The sequence below is a fragment of the Misgurnus anguillicaudatus genome, chromosome 25, assembly GCF_027580225.2.
Source record: "Misgurnus anguillicaudatus chromosome 25, ASM2758022v2, whole genome shotgun sequence".
In the NCBI taxonomy this organism is placed as follows: Eukaryota; Metazoa; Chordata; class Actinopteri; order Cypriniformes; family Cobitidae; genus Misgurnus; species Misgurnus anguillicaudatus.
Window position 1 is genome coordinate 19026870 of NC_073361.2, and position 19578 is coordinate 19046447.

At 35.1% G+C, this 19578-nt stretch overlaps 1 protein-coding gene across 3 annotated transcripts in view; it reads right to left on the reverse strand.

Annotated features, from left to right (window-relative positions):
- The window catches only part of arfgef1 (ADP-ribosylation factor guanine nucleotide-exchange factor 1 (brefeldin A-inhibited)), a 73824-nt gene that overhangs the window by 3336 nt on the left and 50910 nt on the right, over nt 1-19578 (reverse strand). For 2 of the 3 annotated variants that reach the window (XM_055182726.2, XM_055182728.2), the window contains 24 exons: nt 17428-17629; nt 17227-17338; nt 16548-16753; nt 16353-16437; nt 15755-15920; nt 14304-14455; nt 14097-14225; nt 13079-13237; nt 12841-12985; nt 12053-12140; nt 11928-11968; nt 11580-11749; nt 11276-11427; nt 9686-9858; nt 9222-9382; nt 8740-8870; nt 6861-6990; nt 6053-6188; nt 5740-5878; nt 5583-5652; nt 5346-5466; nt 5089-5228; nt 2365-2533; nt 1983-2121 (listed from right to left, as the gene is read on the reverse strand). In XM_055182726.2, the coding sequence (XP_055038701.1) occupies nt 1983-2121; nt 2365-2533; nt 5089-5228; nt 5346-5466; nt 5583-5652; nt 5740-5878; nt 6053-6188; nt 6861-6990; nt 8740-8870; nt 9222-9382; nt 9686-9858; nt 11276-11427; nt 11580-11749; nt 11928-11968; nt 12053-12140; nt 12841-12985; nt 13079-13237; nt 14097-14225; nt 14304-14455; nt 15755-15920; nt 16353-16437; nt 16548-16753; nt 17227-17338; nt 17428-17629 (3316 nt within the window). The remainder of the gene's footprint in view (nt 1-1982; nt 2122-2364; nt 2534-5088; nt 5229-5345; nt 5467-5582; nt 5653-5739; nt 5879-6052; nt 6189-6860; nt 6991-8739; nt 8871-9221; nt 9383-9685; nt 9859-11275; nt 11428-11579; nt 11750-11927; nt 11969-12052; nt 12141-12840; nt 12986-13078; nt 13238-14096; nt 14226-14303; nt 14456-15754; nt 15921-16352; nt 16438-16547; nt 16754-17226; nt 17339-17427; nt 17630-19578) is intronic. The other variant, XM_055182727.2, reaches the window with a different exon arrangement.

Sequence of the window (19578 nt, forward strand, 5' to 3'; positions counted from 1 at the left end):
AAGGTATAAAAAAAAAGAAATGCTAAAATATATTATTTATTTTTTAACATTTGAAGATGCTAAAATATTTTTTAATTTTTTATTTGAAGACGCTAAAAGAATAAAAAAAATGAAAATTTCAAGATGCTAAAATATTTTTTTTAACATTTGAAGACACTTAGGAGCGATTGCCTGGACAGGGATTAGAATTGTCCTAGACTAAAATAAATGTAAGAGCTGTCCAAACTGAAAACATCTTGCACTGACATATCCTAAAATACACCCCCTTGTTTTGCCTCAAAATGCACACAAGTAATGTTTTTAGTAAGGCATGTTTGTTACAACCAGTTATATTACATAATTAAACTAAGGCTTAGTCCTGGCTTAAGCTCATTTCTGTCCGGGAAACCACCCCTTAAAGAATACAAACAAAATTTACATTTTAAGAAACCAAAAGATAATTTTAATGTTTTTTAACCTTTGAAGATGCTAAAAGAATAAAAAAAGGTTAACATTTGAAGACACTAAAATATATTTTTTATACATTTAAAGATGCTAAAAAAATGAAAAAAAGTTAACATTTAAAGAACCAAAAGACTATTTAATAAAAAAAATTTAACCTTTGAAGATGCTAAAATAATTAGTTCTTTTTTATTTGAAGACACTTAAAGAATAAAAAATAGAATAACATTTAAAGAAACCAAAAGACATTTTATTTTTTTTACTTTTGAAGATGCTAAAATATAATTTTTTAACATTTGAAGATGCTAAAAGAATAAAAAAAGTAGCATTTGAAGACGCAAAAATATTTTTTTTACTTTTGAAGACGCTAAAAGAATTTGAAAAAAATGTTAACATTTAAAGAAACCAAAAGACCATTTAATTTTTTTTAACCTTTGAAGACGCTAAAATAATTATTTTTTATTTGAAGACACATTTAAAGATGCTAACAGAATTTTAAAAAGTTAACATTTAAAGAACCAAAAGACTATTTAATAAAAAAAAATTTACCTTTGAAGATGCTAAAATATTTTTTTATTTTTTATTTGAAGACACTTAAAGAATAAAAGAAAGAATAACATTTAAAGAAACCAAAAGACTTTCTTTTACCTTTGAAGACACTAAATTATATTTTTTAACATTTGAAGACCCTAAAGAATTTAAAAAAAATGTAACAATTTACACTATATATATATATATATATATATATATATATATATATATATATTTATTTATTTAAGACACTAAAATATTTTTTTATGTAAAAGAACCTTGTATTGTTTTGCTCTTACTGGAAAGTTCAGAAGAAAAACAAAAGTAAAACGATGTCTTTTCAAAATCAATGTGTCAAACTTTTTACCTTTGTTTAATTTAGCAATATTTATGGTTCATATATCCACAAAAACTACATTTCATTTTAAATGTGGACATCTGCTAAAAAATATAACAACTGTCAGCTTTTAAAGGAATATTTCACCCAACAATGAAAATAATAATTTACTCATCTTAATTTCATCCTATGTGTATATGACTTTTTCTTCAGCCAAACACATTAAGCGTTATTTTTAATAATATTCTGTCTCTTTCTAGTCTTGTAATGGAACAGATTTTTTGAAGCCCGTCCATCATCAGAAAAATTAATTCATATGACTCTGGTGGGTTTTCTGAAGTGAAACTATAGATTTGTGAGAAAATAAACAATTCAAATTGTTAGTTGCGTATGATCTAAAATGGTGGCAGTTTGTAAGACGATTCTTGTATCTCGCAAGTCTTGCAGCTAGGTGTTAAGATTAGTAATATATGGACTCATTTTCATTTCTGGGTGAACTATTCCTTTAAGAGTATATGCAAGCATATTTTGATGTGAGACACTCTTATATAAAATATCGAAAACCACTTTCCAAGCTAAAATGATGATCAGTGGAGGCAATGAGCGTGTAATTAACTTAATTCTGTTTACATCTCCACATAAGAGTCGGTCATAAATGACTACAATATCTTACTTGAGCAATCTCCTCTGCACCTCCTCCCATGCATCCTGTCTGCTCTGGTCTGTGTACATGCGGAAAAGGATGCGCAGGCTGCATGCCAGGCTGCTGGTCTCTTGTTTCAACAGATTGGGCTTCGACTTCCCTTTGAAACCTGATCATACACACAGACACAATGAGCTCTTTTAATGTGATCTGGGAGACCAAATCAAGCCAGACAAAGTGACAAAGACTTTCCATTAGGCCACTCAGGTGGATCTATCTGATAACAGACTTGATATGACACGTTCTTCAATAAATGTGGTGACTTTTTGATTTTAGTCATGACAATGTTGCATCGTAAGTTTCCGACAAGAACTGATTGTGTTTGTTTCCCGTTTCAAAAGAGAGTACTGACCGGCCTTCCAAAGCGCCGTCCTTTGTTCATTATTAGAATTGAAGGCCTTTGCAAAGCGATGCGACTCCAGCAAACAGTCAAGCAGTTTAAAGAGCTGTTCTGAGGTCAGGTAGCGATACATTCCTTGGTCCTGAGTATTCACATGTACGTCAGCATCAAACGAATCTCTCTGCAAAGACAGAAACCTCATCTTAGACCTGATCAGTGTTAAAACAAAATTAGCAGTGGAAAAGGTTGTGGGTTTGATATTAATGACCTTGTGATGCACTGTAAGTTCCTTTGAATAAAAGCGTCTGTCAATGCGTAAATATAAATGTGACACTGGACCCTAAAACCAGTCATAAGGGTAATTTTTTGAAATTGAGATTCATACATCATCTGAAAGCTAAATAAATAAGCTTTCTATTGATCTATGGTTTGTTAAGATATTTTTGTTACAACTATTTGAATATCTGGAATCAGAGGGTGCAAAAAATCTAAATATTGGGAATATCACCTTTAAAGTTGCCCAAACGAAGTCCATTGCAACACATATTACTGAAGATAAATACCTTTTTGATAGATTTACAGTAGGAAATTTACTATATATCTTCATGTAACGTGATCTTTACTTACTATACTAATGATTTTTGGCATTAATAAAATCAATAATCTTTCACCCATACAATGTAGGCTATTGTTGGCTATTGCTACAAATATGTGCGAATTTAATGTTTGAAATCATAAAAAAAAAATTATATTTAAAAACGCTAAAATATATTATAAATATTTAACATTTCTTTAACAATTAAAGACACTAAAACATTTTTTAAAAAGTGCTTATAGATTTTTTAAAAAACATTTATATACAGATATACCCGTGCAACTTTAATGTTTGAAATCATTAACATATTTTTTTTACATTTGAAAATGCTAAAATATATATATTTTTTCAACATATAAAGACACTAAAACAATTTAAAAAAGCGCTAATATCATTTATATACAGATATACAGGGAGTGCAGAATTATTAGGCAAGTTGTATTTTTGAGGATTACTTTTGTTATTGTACAACCACAGAGCTCCTGGTCAATTCAAAATGCCAACAAACCCTCAAATCTGAACACCCAAGCAGTAAAAGTGAAATTCTGTCTCTATTAAGAGAATATTTCTATGTACATCATTACTAGGCAACCATCAGTGTGCAGAATTATTAGGCAACTAAATGAAAAACAAAGATTTTACCATCTCACTTGTTTTTTATATATTTTTTATTTTTTATTGTTTTATTAATTTTTTTTGTAAATGTAGAGTTTGTTTATTATTCTCACTTTAACAGTTGAAAAAAAACAAGTGAGATGGTAAAATCTTTGTTTTTCATTTAGTTGCCTAATAATTCTGCACACTAATAGTTGCCTAATAATGATGTACATAGAAATATTCTCTTAATAAAGCCAAAATTTCACTTTTACTACTTAAATGTTCAGGTTTGAGGGTTTGTTAACATTTTGAATTGACCAAGAGCACTGTAGTTGTACAATAACAAAAGTAATCCTCAAAAATACAACTTGCCTAATAATTCTGCACTCCCTGTACCTGTGTGACTTTAATGTTTAATATACTCGTGCGACTTTAATGTTTAAAATCATAAAAAAAGTTACATGTGAAAATGCTAAAAAGATTAAAAAAAAATTTTTTACAATTCAAGACACTAAAACTTTTAAAAAAATATATATATATATATATATATATATATATATATATATATATATATATTTTTTTTTTTTTTTTTACATTTTTTTAACATTTAAAGACAATAAAACAATTTTAAAAAGTGCTAATAGATTTTTTTTAAAACATTTATAAACAAATATACCCGTGTGACTTAAATGTTTGAAATCATTAACATCTTTTTTTTACATTTGAAAATGCTAAAATATATATTTTTTAATTTTTTTTAACATTTAAAGACACTAAAACTATTTAAAAAAGCGCTAATAGATTTTGAAAAAAAGATTTATATACAGATATACCCATGCAACTTTAATGTTTGAAATCATTAACATATTTTTTTACATTTTTTTAACATTTAAAGAAAATAAAACAATTTAAAAAAGTGCTAATAGATTTTTTTTAAAAACATTTATATACAGATATACCCGTGCAACTTTAATGTTTAAAATCATTAAAATATATTTTTTTAAATTTGAAAACGCTAAATATATATATATATATATATATATATATATATATATATATCGTTTCAAATTTGAAAAAAAAATGATATGACTGGTTTTATGTTCCGGGGTCACAAATGTAAATGCAGTGTACTGTCTATTGTCCCTGATAAATAAACATTGAAACAAATAAATAACAATGCTTTAAAGCTCAAAGCTTCACTGAAATGAAACGCGTTAAAGCTCATCCACCATAAAAGCCATCATTAAAGAAATCCAAGACATGCAAGAACCAATAAGATCTGAAATATTTATCACTTTCTCACATACACACCAGCTGTTTCACTTCACAAAACAAATAACAACACACTGGAGCTATTTATATTACATTTATGATGACTGGATGTGCTTTTTGAAGCGTGTTAAGTCCCATGATGCCATTGTAATACAAAATTATTTGTTTAGCTAAAGTCTGTCATATACATCTGTGATGGCATAAGGGTTAGTAAATTATGCAAGAATCTTTATTCCTTTAAGTTTACAATCTGCAATATTAAGGAAAGGCACCTGTGCTGCCGCAAAGTTCTCGGCGTCCTCTTTCTTACTGGTAGCAGGAAAGAAAACAATGTTGTCTATGGTCTGAATAAGCTCCAGCTGGACCACACACTTTATGAGCAAAGCAGCAAACAGACGCTGTTCCTGACCTTCTGGGGATTCACACAGACAAACACAATAAACACCACCGCAGATATTAAACTGTGAATTGTGTTTTTTCATTCATGGAACAAACAAGAATCTGAAAATCTGGCCTTTCTGATACATGCCTAAAGCCACGCTGAACTGACTGTGTCTGCGGTTGTCAGTCAAAGCTCTCTCCATACTGTTGACAGACTGCTGGTCATCTGAGCGAGTCTGAATATCCACCGACTTCTGGGAAATTGAATCCTATAAGCACCAGACAAGTTGCATTAACATTATCACATTAAACAGACTCGTGGGGCACAGAAGAGCATCCACATGAGACGACCCTTCACAAATGTGTGTCGAAGTTATTTGCATACCAGCTGTTTATCAGAGTCTAGATGAGTTACATGATCTCCCTCAGTACCGGCCGGTCTCCACGTCAAGAGCCTAAAAAATGTGAGATGCGAGTTACTAAATGGGTCAAATTATGGACTAATAATGAAAGATTCTGAGACCAATAAAAAAATGACCCACGTGTGTGGTATGGTGGTTTTGAAGATGTCTAGCATACAGTTGCAGGTCTTGTCCCAGGTTTCAGGGTTAAACTTTTCACCATTAAGAATGACAACGTTTTCAAGGCAGTTAGTGCCTGATCGGGCTAACTGCTCATTATCTAGAAACAATGACGTAGGAGGAAACAGACCATCAAACTATGACCTCAAGACATCATTTACATATGCATTACAATGAACATCTCCATTACTGTAATACATGAAATAAACCCCTGCCCACAGGCAAATATTTGAAGTGCCTGATAAAATTTTGCAGCCATGTTGCGTATACTAACCTTGTTGCACACACCAGTAGAGCTGAGACAGAATATTATCTAACAGAACATCACTGAGAGATTCAAAGTACTGCGTGAAAACATCGCAAATGGCATAAAGTGCATGGTTACACGTGGTGGTCATCCACTCTGCTTTCTGCAAAACACAACAGAATGTTATTGCACAAAGCTAAAATACAGGAGTTATATTGTACCATGTGACTATTTAAAGGGGACATTTCACAAGACTTTTTTAAGATGTAAAATAAATCTTTGGTGTCCCCAGAGTACATATGTGAAGTTTTAGCTCAAAATACACCACGGATGGTTTTTTATAGCATGTTAAAACTGCCACTTTGAAGGTGTGAGCAAAAATGTGCCGTTTTGGGTGTGTCCTTTAAAATGCAAATGAGCTGATGAAATGCAAACACTAATCACCATAATGGTTGTTTGTTGTTTCTCTTTGCACTAAACGGCAGTGCCATGGTTGAATAGTGCAGATTAGGGGGCGGTATTATTATAATAAGATCCCCTTCTGACATCACAGGGGGAGCCAAATTTCAATTACCTATTTTTTCAGGTTTGCAGAGACTGGTTTACCAACACTAAGTTACTTGGTTGTTCTTTTTCACATTTTCTAGATTGATAGAAACACTGGGGACCCAATTATAACAATAAAACATGGAAAAAGTCAGATTTTCATAATATGTCCCCTTTAAACGTCTTAAAAACTAAAGAAGCATGTTTGCTTGCAATGGCGATGTAGAAAACAAAGCTAACAAAGTTGTAAAAGGTGGACATGAATTAGAATAATTTCAGTGATTCTCACCTCGGTCTGTTGCTCCGGAAGCTTCATGTTGTCGAAGATCCTGAAGACGATCCGGAACAGATCCTGCCACCAGTGTTTCTCATAGGTGTGACCGTAGGTCTTCATCACCTCAAACATCACTGTCAGACCCCTGACAACCAATGCACAAACAATGGCTTAGAAGAAAATAAGATTATTTTGATGATTATTTTTTAAATTATTATAACTATAATATTTAATATTAATATAATTATAATATTAAAAACACCACACAGACACATAAACAACAATAAAAACCCGTTTTTAAAAATATATAAGAGTCAGAAAAATAGGTACACTTCCTTTACTGTCGCTGTGGTGGTACCCTCAAAAGTAAAATTTTTGTATACCAAGGTTACGAACTTGAGGCAATGGAGATACTACGTTATTTACAAGGTGTAAACTAAAGTGTCTACCATTATAGGCAGCTGGAGTACCCACTAAAAGTACCTCAGACTTTGTACCATTCAATTTAAGAAAATTGTGGTACATCCATAATCTGATTTCCTGCAGACAGTCAGAGAGGATTGCTGACATACTTGAGATATTAGTTTTTGTACTGATATAAATCTGAGTATCATCAGCATAGAAGTGGAACCACAGACTATGCTTTCTAATAATCTGCCCTAAAGGAAGCATGTGAATAATAAAAAGTATCGGGCCAAGAACAGACCCCTGAGGAACACCATGACATACCTGTCCAATGTTAGATTTATTATTTTCTAAAACGACAAACTGGGTACGATCAGTGAGGTAAGATTTAAACCACTCTAACACTGTACCAGAGATACCAAGCCAAGTCTCCAATCTCTAAATCAGTATAGAGTCACACACCGTGTCAAAAGCTGCACTCAAGTCTTACAGCACCAAGATAGTAAGGGCACCAAAGTCAGATGAGGAGATCATTCATAACTCGGACCAAGTACTATGCCCTGATCGAAACCCAGATTGAAAAGGTTCCTTTTAGGGTACAATATTATACACTTAGGACCTATTGTGTATCTTTAACTCTTTCCCCACCAGCGTTTTTTTTAAGTTGCCAGCCAGCGCCAGCATTATTCATGATTTTCACGAAAGTTAAATGCCTTCTAGAAAATGTTCTTCTTAAAATATATGAACATACAATATATCAAATGAAAGAACAGACCCTCTGCTTTAAAAAAACCTGTTTCATCCTACCTTCATTAGTTATCTTTTCTCACCTCTTAAATATGGGTAGGTTTCTTCAAAAAACACCTAATTTTGAGCAAAAAGCTGAGATAATTCCTTTTTTGTGAAGGACTTTTAATAGAGATCAGATTCAGAGTGATCCTCAAAACTTACACGGACATACAGCTGTTTGCCCTAGGACGATACTTCTGGCTTTTATAAGTTGCGGTTAATAGCGGTATTGCGGAAATACTCGTCATTGGCAGGGAAGCGGTTTCTCCTGATTGATGAGTTAACTCGTCAATGGCAGGGAAAGAGTTAAGAAACAATTTTGTACCAATGTAAGGGGTACAAAACATTTAATTGTACCTTTAAAAGGTACAAAATAAGTACAGTAATGTACCTCAAAAGGTAAAACAGTGTACTGGTACCGCCTGAGTGACAGAAAAGCTCCAGTTTATGTTCTGACAGAGCGTTTGTTTAACTTTTTAGTCAATACATAATTTCTATACTTGAGTTATTGTAAACGTTTGATTACATATATTCAAAAAATGTGAAAATAGTCAAAATAAAGAATGAGTAGGTTGGTTGAAATGACTACTAGTATACTGCTAAAATGACCAGTAGCATACTGCTAAAATGTCTTTATCTAAAATGTATTAACCAGACCATAAGCTTCAAAAACTCTGAATATTGTGGTTCTGGCTCTGACCTGGTCCGGACGTCCAGTTTACACCTGTTGATGATGCATGACAGCTCAAAGAGAATGGGGAACCAGCCTCTCACCCAGACCCGATCCTCTGGTGCGACGTTCATATCGTCACTGGTGTAGTCTTTAAATGCCTGCCATCACAAAACACAGGCAACATAAGCTGTATTTACAGATCTGGCAACCCCTTGAATTGAAATGCAGTAGAGGTCTCCGGTGGGGTGCCCTTAATAATCCTCAATTTAACTAGGACTGAAGCGGTTACAAGCCTAGAGACCAAACACCACAGTGTTTATGTTTTCCATCTACTTATTAATGAGAAAAACCTAAGGCCTTCATGGCATCTGGTAATGAGAGTTTCCTTGTTTAAACAGATACAGCTTGCAGTTTCCTCAAACAAATTTAGTTAGCCAATGTTTTGCTAAAACCTGACCCGAGGGCAGATTTAAATTCTGTTGTTAGGAAGCGCACTCGTTAGCACTGACCTGAGGTCGGTCGGAGACGTATTTGGCGCAGTGACGGATCAGACGGATGGCCTCCATGCTGGTGTCGGGAAAGGAAGCGTTGCAGGCGAACTCAGACAAACACTTGACGGCATCCTGAAAGGAGTCAATGGTAGCAGGGAAATGCTTTTCAAATACATTCGCTGTGGAGGGAAAAGAGAGGATGGTGAGTAAGTGGACCGACAAAACATAAAGCAGCCTAAATTGGGTACAAATTTTTACATACAAAAAAGTTATTTATATTCAAATTCAGCAACTTGGAAGGAGAGTTTGTGGATGATAGTCAATCTTAAACATCAATTGCATGGGATATTTTAAAAGTACACATGCGATCCTTCCTGAAATACATTAAAAACATATCTACTGATGCTGCCTAACCAGTTATCTATCGCATATAGTATCTTACAATTACAGAGGATCCATCTGATGACAGATGCAGTACTTACTGACAATATGTCCGGTTGTCTGGAAGGCCAGCTCTACTATACTCTCATCCTGGTCGGAGGCGGCCAGATGAAACACGGAGAAAATATTCTTCCACCCTGATCTAATGTTGCCAGCCTGAGAGTTGACCATCTGAGCTATACAGCGGACCACCATGTCTCTGATGGTGGGGGATCTGTGGATATAGCATGAGTAAGTGCATATACACTCTTCATCTTATTTCGAAGAGGCAAACTGATGTAGACAAGTTCATTATTCTCCATCAGTCATAGAGTTCAGTCAACTTGGCTTTGATGCTGTGTGTGTTTGTGTTAACTCACTGCGTCTAATGAGCACTGCAGGGTACATATAAGCTAATAACTCTTTAATTTTTTTCTTTCTTAAAAGTGAAGAAACCTGCTTAAAGCTACAGCTTGCAGCGCTGCGCATAATTTATAGTAGTTACATGTGGGCTTCAATTACGCTAAACATCCAAATTACCAACAAAATGTAGCTATTATAATACACTAATATAATTTTATTTATTTGACTAAAGAATTGTGCCCTGGTCTGTGATTTCACTCTTTGACATGACTTTACTCAGTCTATAATAAAGATATCAATATTAGATTTTCACAAAATATATAGAACTATACAATATAGTTCTCATTTTTTATCCGCTTGAAAGGTCCACGTTTTGTTTTGTGCCACCATACTTACTCATGTAACAGTCTTTGGATACGGAGAGCATGTAAGTGTTTGGTGGCTTTTGAGTTCATCCCTGTTTGGATCCTAAGGAATGAATGGGGCTAGGCTAAATGCTAACACATTCACGACACGCTGTACAAAAATTAAGTGCACGCATTGAAAAAAGATAGATATGTATTAATTTGTCTAAGTTAAGGTAAGAACATAGTAAAATATTGAAAAATGGTGGTGTTTTCCTTTAAAATTACATTATCAAAATAATTTTATGTAAAAAACAGTAAAAAATAACCAGGCAGAGTTAGCCAGGGAGGGTCACAATTTTTATTTTTGAATATATAAATTTTTATTTTTTGGGTGAACTATTCCTTCTAGTGCTGCCTCACGATTAGTCGCGACAAATCGTTTGCAGAATAAAAGTTTTTGTTTACATAATACATATGGGTGTACTGTGTATAATAATTATGTATAAATGCACGCACACACACACACGCACGCGCACATGTATATAATTAAGAAACATTTGCGCGTGTATATACATGTTTATATTTATATATAATCTATATTATATATAAATATTTATTATATAAATATCCTTTTGTCTTAAAATTATACATGTATGTGTGTGTATTTCATTCTGCAAAAATTATACATGTATGTGTGTGTATTTCATTCTGCAAACGAGTAGTCGCGACTAATCGTGAGGCAGCACTAATTCTTTCAAAAAAATATATATATTTTGGCATATATGCCCATGTAATGAATGTGAAAGAAAAAAAATTAAAAGATACAGTCATTCCAGTTTTCAGTTTTCAATTTACACATATAATAAGATCATCTCAACTAAACTCGTCTGACGTACATTACACCTGACCAACTTTCTTGAATATGTAAATTGAAATGTTCACCTGTTCTTTTTCATTATGTGTTCAAATGGCCTCAGGAAATCTTTCTGGAATCTGAAATTGGCCAACTCTCCCTTCTCCAAAAATTTCATGGAAAGCTGCCTGAGAGAATCCACTGCAAAAATAGCAACATCCTCGTTGGGATTACACCCGACCTGTGCCGTAAAGTAAAAAAAAAAGTTTTAAACCCATAAGAGCGCAGCATTTATTTAATATACAAGATACTAAATAACTGAAATACAAAAGCATATTTCGATTTTTATGATATCAGAGAGAGACAGTTCACCCACTACAGCTGTAAACTCACCTTGTTAAAGTGATCTCCTATGACTTCCCATATTCTGGACCACTGTAGCCTGATGCGACCCATGTTGTAGTAGGATATCTCCACGATTTTCTGCAAACTGAACATTCGCGGATGTGTAGGAGAGGCCAGTTCGTCCATTGATACGGCACACAACCATCGCACAAAGTCCACTGCAGGAAACACAACCACGGTCAAATAGGTCAACAACTTCCTTTACAGTAGGTCTAAACTAAAAAAAAACTAAGGTTATGGGTTCGGATCCTACATAACACACTTTCTAATAAAATTTACAGTTTCTTTAGACAAAAACATTTTCTAAATACATAAACGTAAAACATTACTACTAACCAATAGCATTTCCATCAAGTCTAATGGAGCCTGTGAAAATCCTGCAGGAAAAACACAATTATTACTAACACATCCGATTGATTTGTTCAATTTATTATTTCCATTGGAAAATGCTAACATCATACCGGTCCACGGCGACGACTACACTTTGTGAGCTGGTCTCCCAGATAGATTCCTGTATGCTTGCGATCTGTTTACGATCGACATTCCCTCCTAAATCGGGAAAAATCAAAGTTAGGTTATTTCTACAAATTCAAACTTCATGTCACGCATTAATGCTAGACAATTATATGATAAATGATCTTAATAAATGACTTTTAAAGGATTAGTTCACCCATGTGCCATGTAAATTTCCTCTGTGGAAGCACTGTACTGTTCACTTGGAAGTTAAAATGAAAGGGGGACTGTGGCATTTTATTAAAAGAGGTGCAAAAGCATTATAAAAGAATCATAAAAGGGATTCATATGGATTCAGAAGACTAGTTTTATGATATTCGTATGGTGGGTCTCTTTTGGGTCATTGCATAAACCTGAAATTGCATGAAAACAGACAGAATTTCTCCTTCTGTATTCCAGAAGAAATGCAAGTACATGGATTTGTAACAACATGACGGCCAGTAAGTAATATCAAAAATTGGTGTGAGACCTGTTACTTTAAACTAAGGAAAAAATCCTTTGACTTTCATAGTAGGATAAACAAATCCTATGAAAGTCAATGGGTACCATCAACTGTGTGCTTACCATGATGCATCAAAATATCTTCCTTAGATTTAACCCATACAGATTTAAAACAACATGAGGGTGAGTAAATGATGACATAATTTCCTTATTTGGGTGAACTATCTCTTTAAGACTGACGTAACAGCAAACAGATAAAACTGCACTGTTGATGACACTTCATGAAGTGACTGACCCAAACCCAGATATTCATCAGTCGACTGTTCCTTGGTGCTAGTGATGAAGCCTTCTTTTCCCCGCACGGTTCCCGATATGTACCGCGTCTTCACACCTGTCCCGATGAGCTGAGCCAACTCCAGCTGACTGATGCACTTCAGGATCTGCAGAGCAGTCAAAGAGAATTAATAACACCTCTTATAATCTGCCAATCACAGTGATAAAAACAATACAAGGGGTAGGTTTGGATAGCTCGCCTCATGCCAGGAGTTTCCTAGATAATTTCCATCCGTGTGGGCCACTGTGATAAGGGTCTTGATGGTGTCGATGTTCTTCTGCTTCATTTCGGTGATGCCCGAGCTGGCCGTGAGCAGCGTGAAGCGGGCCAGGGCCTGTACATACGCATCTCGCTCCAACTGGAACAAACCGAAACAACACAACAATCTTTCATGCCAGCTAGTAGTGAATTGATCAATGATAAAATACTTAAAGCAACACTATGTAGTTTTTTTATCTTTAAATAATGTCTCTAAAATTATTTCAGTGATAGAACAACTTTTAACTGGACAACTTGTACTGTTGCTGCAACCTGAGCAGCCTCCTAGCTGCTACAAGCACACTGTGAAAGTGGCGGTGGAGGGTAGAGCACACAGCCCCGCCCCTCCCCCTGCCTGCAGAAGAGTGTCTGATACCAGGCACTGTTGCGCTTTTCAACCACATGGGGGAGCTGTAAGTCACTTTTACATGGAAACTACATAGTGTTGCTTTAACACGAAAAGACAACAATAATGACATTCTCTATTTGTATTTAATATATATTACAAAAAAATAAAATTTTTGAAAGACAATTATGATTTAAAAGGCTTTATTTTTATCTGGCATACATATTGTATGTTACTTAAAAATGTATTGTGTCCAGTTAAAAAGATGTTTGTATACGTAGGCGTCTAAAATAACAGATTTTAATGGTGCAATGTCAAAACTGCAATACTTTGAAACTGTGCAATTTTTTTGCTTAAGGTTATCATACCGCCAAAATCTTATATCGACCCATGCCTAGTCCCGCCTCACAGTAAAAAGAGCCAATCATCAATCAGAATTCATTTTAAAAAAGGGACTTTGCGAAGAATTACCAGGTCTTGTTTGTCTTGTTCTAACCAAACCTGGAGGCGTTGCAAATATGGAGGCAGAGTGATGCGACTTCCTCAAAAGGAGTTTGATACACATTAGGCACTCCTCTGCATTCTTCACCATTATTTCATTGTGTAAAATTACCTGAATGCTGAAGATACTAGCTATCCTTATAGCACAGCGGATACCCTCCAGACACAGAGAGGCTACTTCAGTATCATCACAGTCCTGCAAACCCACACTGAACGCAGCTAGGAAGGGCGTCCATGCCAGCTGTGCAGTGAAAACACATAGAGATCAAGACAACAGAAATCATTATAATATTGAGTATGCAAACTACACTCAAAATACCTTAAACATGGGTCTGACATGTTCAAGGTGGGTGGCGCTGGTGAAGGGGGCCTGAACGTGGCTGACAGCCTCCATCAGAGCCTTGGCCGTCTTCGCCATCTGCTCCATCTCAACGTTATACAGAAGCCTCCTCTGCTTCTCACTGGCCACACCTTTGGATCAAGTCATTGAGTTATCATAAAACACAGCAAAATATATCTCAATATTTTATGTGCATTCATTTGGTACATTTCTGCCTTTATAATTAAACAAACATCAGATAAGGTGACCGGATGTCACAAGTAATACAAAAGCTTTAACGTTAATCTGAGTTTTGTCCAAAATAGCTGTGCGGACTCTCAAAACATTGTCTGTCCTTCTAGCCTCGCCCATAGTGAAATCTCATTGGTTTAAAATCGAGTCCACATAGCTGTACATGAAACACCAAATGAAGAGTTTGGTTCCAAAACGCGATAAACGCCATTAAAAAAAAAAAAAAAGTATTTTATCAAGTCTGTAAAAGTAAATTCTTGATTTTACGCACAATCCAATATCTGCCGTGTTATTCTGTCATCTTTTCTCCCTTTTTTCCCAAAATGCAATAAACGCCACTCCTTCTTTTCTGCAGAATGCAATAAATCTGCTCAACCAATCACAGCGCACCATTACACGCATTGTAAACAACAATGGCGGTGCGTTGAATACACACAGAATCCTAGTTTTCCTCATCTTGTACATTGTGATCAACAAACCAACAAAAACAAAATAATACTTTGATGGCATTGATAAACCTGTGATGGTTTTCTGTGATGGGAAAGAAACTTAAGCCATCAACATATATAATTTTCGTGAGAGGCACTCGGGAGACTGAAAAATGCCAGTTGCTTTTTCTCCCAACAGCATCAAGCTTCTGTCATGCTAACACATTAACCTCAGCAGATCTTGTAAAAAACTTTCCATGGTTTTACGTGAAGCCAACGAAAATCGAGCAGGACCAAAACATTGTACAGCTGATCGCTGTCAAAAAAGTTCAATAACGACGTCCCAAGTATGACAGCAGCAATAACAGCGTTCTTAATATGACAAAGTAAGTGTTGATTAATGCCATTAATGTTTATTTTTTTAATCAGTGTATAACACTAGTCAACTCAATGAATATAACATGGCAAAGATGAATGCACATTTATAAATTGATTCAATAGATTTATACCATTTTGAGAAAAAAAACTTGTCATGGATTTATTGCATTTTGTGGAAAAAATAATCAGTTTTTATAAAAAATTATGGATTTGAATTTTTAATGTTATTATAACCTAAAGATGCTATGTGAAAGTTTGTAACAGAAAATAGCGGTTTTCATCTTGTCACTTTCTTGGTATAGAAAACACTTTTTACCAAAATTGGATTTATTGCGTTTTGGAACCAAACTCTTCATTTATTTTACCACATTTGTCAATGCGCCAAATACTCACTTTGCTTATTCGATTTGAGAGGTATTTCCTTTGTCTCCTTCATAGATATTTTTTTCCCTGCGATTTCATCATAGATGGCAGACAGATACTCCTCGGGTAAATCTTTACTGTCATTGATACCTCGGTTCATCTTGATGTATTGCTCTTTTGTCATTTTATTTTTCACCTGCATCAAAATAAAGAAAACATCAGATCAGTATTATGCCCCCAGAGGCAAAGCGCAGTAACTACACATTTGGTCAAAATTGATTTAAGATAGGCTTGAAATAGGCTCAGCTCTTAAACAGGTACCAATTTCAGAGAAACAAGTGTGTCAAAATTGCAGTAACATTTTTGATTGGCCTGTGTTTAAAAAAAACCTTCAAGGGTGTTTTCCTCAGTTTAAGTGTTTGTGTAGTTACTGCACACTTTGCCTTTGTAGGGCAGCATTGCTTCTCTCGTTTTCAGTTTCATTATTTAGATAAATTGCTCTACATTGCCCTATTCCACTCACATCTCAAGTCTAAATGCAAAATAGCTGTTTTCAGCTCCAACCCTCACATTAACATTCATAGGCTCAGGAATGATCAGAAAATGTGCTTTCCATTTGCAATCTAACCTGTGGACTGTGAAGATCCGTGGTCAACATGATGATTGAATACGCCAGGACGTAAGCCGTGTCCGCGCTCGCGAACAGCGTTTGCCTGAGGGAAGATACGAAAAGGAGACGAATTAAAGTCCGAGTTGAGTGTTCGCAGAACAATTAACGCGATGCGTTAATCTGTTATGACGTCCGGGGACGGGCGCCACTCACCCCTGGTTGCATTCTAAATATCTAGCAGCAAATTTCTCCATCAGCCGATCGATTTTTTGGGCTTCTCCGGGCAGGCGGAAACCCTCGAGAAACATGCGCAGAGCCGGAACAAAGTCTTTGCCCTGAAAGTCCATCTGGTCCACGTAGGCATACATGACTTCTTTATTGATCCGATCGTTGTCCCCGAGAAACTCTCCTACTTGGATCTGTTGGTTCGGAAACACGGGTCAATGTGTCAGGGATTGATCGTGTTGCAAAACACCATGGATGAGTGTGCTTTATAACTCCAATAACAAAAGGCGGGCTCAAGCTTCATTTAATAACAAAACACATAGTGCAATGTACTAAACTGAGCAACTATTCAGGCAGCAAGAAATCTTTTCAGCTATGAAATTAAAATATGCATAACACGACTGTTGTGCTGAAGAGCTCTAATTTTAGGTCAAACATGAGGAGCTTTTTTTACCCATTACTGCTGGAAATTAGCAATTTAGTTTCCAATTCATCACACTGAAGAACTAAATCATCTCTAAGTGGAAGTTTGGCAACACTCGGCTGAAGCATCGCAATATTCACTTTCGTTTGTTTTTATCAGAACCGTTTCGAGTCCTGCAGCTGCATGCGCTGTGACTATTAAAGTACACAAACGTTTATGTAAAAACCAAACACATTGTCTTACAGAGTCAAGCCTCTCCTCTTGATGTAAAAACTGGGCGATGTCTTCGTGCGTGGTTCCCAGCATACCTTGCTCCTGAAGGTACTGAATGCCTCTCTTTGGTTTTTTGTTAAACCTGTGCAATGAAATATTATTAACATTTTAAAAATGATTATAGAAAGTGATTTTATTAATACTAGTGTGTATAGATTGTAGATGGCTTACAGGTCAATGCCCTGCTCTATGATCTCCTTCTGTTGTTTGAGAACCTCAAACTGTTCAGGGTTGTCAGTCCCTGACATCTGCGTGCTGTAACTCCCGATGCCGGACGAGGCGGTGGAGTCCAGAGAGTTTATGCTTCCGTAACGGTTAATCGTTTCCGGGTGCTTTGACTCGTTGGTCTCCTGTTCCAAAGGCTTCTCTTGGCCTGATGGAGAGAGTGCACAAAACGTTAAAGTCCCACTGTGGAGAAAATCAGGTTTATATTGATGTTTATATGTCTAAGTGGTGTTTTTAATGTGTTTTAAGACAAGCCAGTAGCATCTATTTCAGTGGTTTTCAAACCCTGGGAAATTAAAAACTGGGTCGCTAGAAAGATTTCAGAAAAATGTTACTAAAATAATTTATTTAATTTTATTATAAAAACAATAATAACAACACACTTTAATAAAAGCACAGTAATTTTTTTTTTAAAATACACTAAATAAAAAAATACTCATGCGCTTGCGCAGCTTACTGTATTAAATTGCACGCGGGGTCACAGACATTTTTTCCCCTTGAAATGATGCAAGGGGAAATAACAACTCCTAAATAAAAATAAAAAGGTCTTTGGTCTGATTTTAAAATATATATATTTTAAATGTATTTAACTGGTTTGTCGATAGTGAGCACAGAAATGTTTGGATGTTTGCTAAGCATAGCGCCACCGCTTAACGTTAAGACACGATTGAGTGTTGCAGTGAGACTGACATGTTACGGTTCTGCTGTGATCGTTGAACTATTTCCGCTGCTGAAACAAAAAAAAGTGTCAAGATTGCATCTAAAATGTAAGTGACTAAATATGAATTACTTGTTTAGTGAACTGTCATATGAAATCATTAAATTTTCAACCGTGATGTGATGCTGCTTAACTGTATCCTGTTATTAAAAACTCCACATTTTTTACCACAGTATGTTTAACCCACTTTGTTAACACACTGTTACTGTAACTCACGTTGTGTTTGCTGCGCTTATTTGTTTAACTTAGTGTTATTACATTATGCACTTCGGTCGTCATTGAGAAAAGGATGCAGAATCATTATTGTGTTTTGGTGATTGTTATTGGCGTTTTAAACGTTACTTGTCCCTGATAAGCAGAAAAGCGTTGATGTTGAGCCCTGCGAAGTGTTTGTAAACTGCTTCAGTAGGCTAGGTCCAATCTTTACGACTCCTCCATTGTATTGCGTTTGTCAGTTCTTCCTCGTTTCACAGGCCTCACATGACTCTGACGCAGGGTTCTTGCAGGTTTCAGCAAGTTAAATTTAAGACCTTTTTAAGACCTTTTAAGACCATTATTAGTCAAATTTAAGACCAACACGACACATAACTAGAAGCATTCAAATGATCTCAGAAAATCTCAAATCGTTCTATATTTATTGATTCAGTTATAGAAAAATATAAAATAAACACAGTATTAAAACAGATAATCAAAATACATGAAAATACATTATACTTAACCCTATTAGACCGCGAGTGTTAGCGCCAACAACTCTACCCATAGCCCTTTAGGAAGAGACTTCTGACAATGGAAGTCCAAAAAGCTCGGCCGTCATGTGATTCATAGAGATTTCAGTTAGTTCATGGAAGCTCATAGTGAGCCATTGAAATACATTGAGTTAAAGGGAAAAGAGATGTGATTTTTCTTAATAAATAGTTAAGAAATGCATTGATTTACAATATTTATATAATCACACTAATATGTGTAAGTAGTATTTTTATAAAATTCTATCAACAATGTTTTTTGACAAATAAAATCCACTAATATGAGATCAGTTAGAGATCAGAGTCAAAAACACTCCATCCATACGTTTTATGCATAAATATGCACTATATACCGCCATCACGTTTAATAGCCTCTCTAATTACACAATAACAGATGAATTTGTATTAAGAAAATGAAATTTACCATTAAAAGGCTGTTCGTGGTTTGTTATGTGTTGCTAACGTTATCCACGAAGACCGTTTCTCAATCCGAAGGTTGCAGCCTCTGAAGGGTCGCATTTCTATCCTGCATACGTCAAAGACTGTCTTATTTTCAGAATATAATTTACTTTAAAATATTGATTCTTCTTCTTCTTAGTTAATCGTAATTGTTGAAATATGCTTATGACTTGCGAA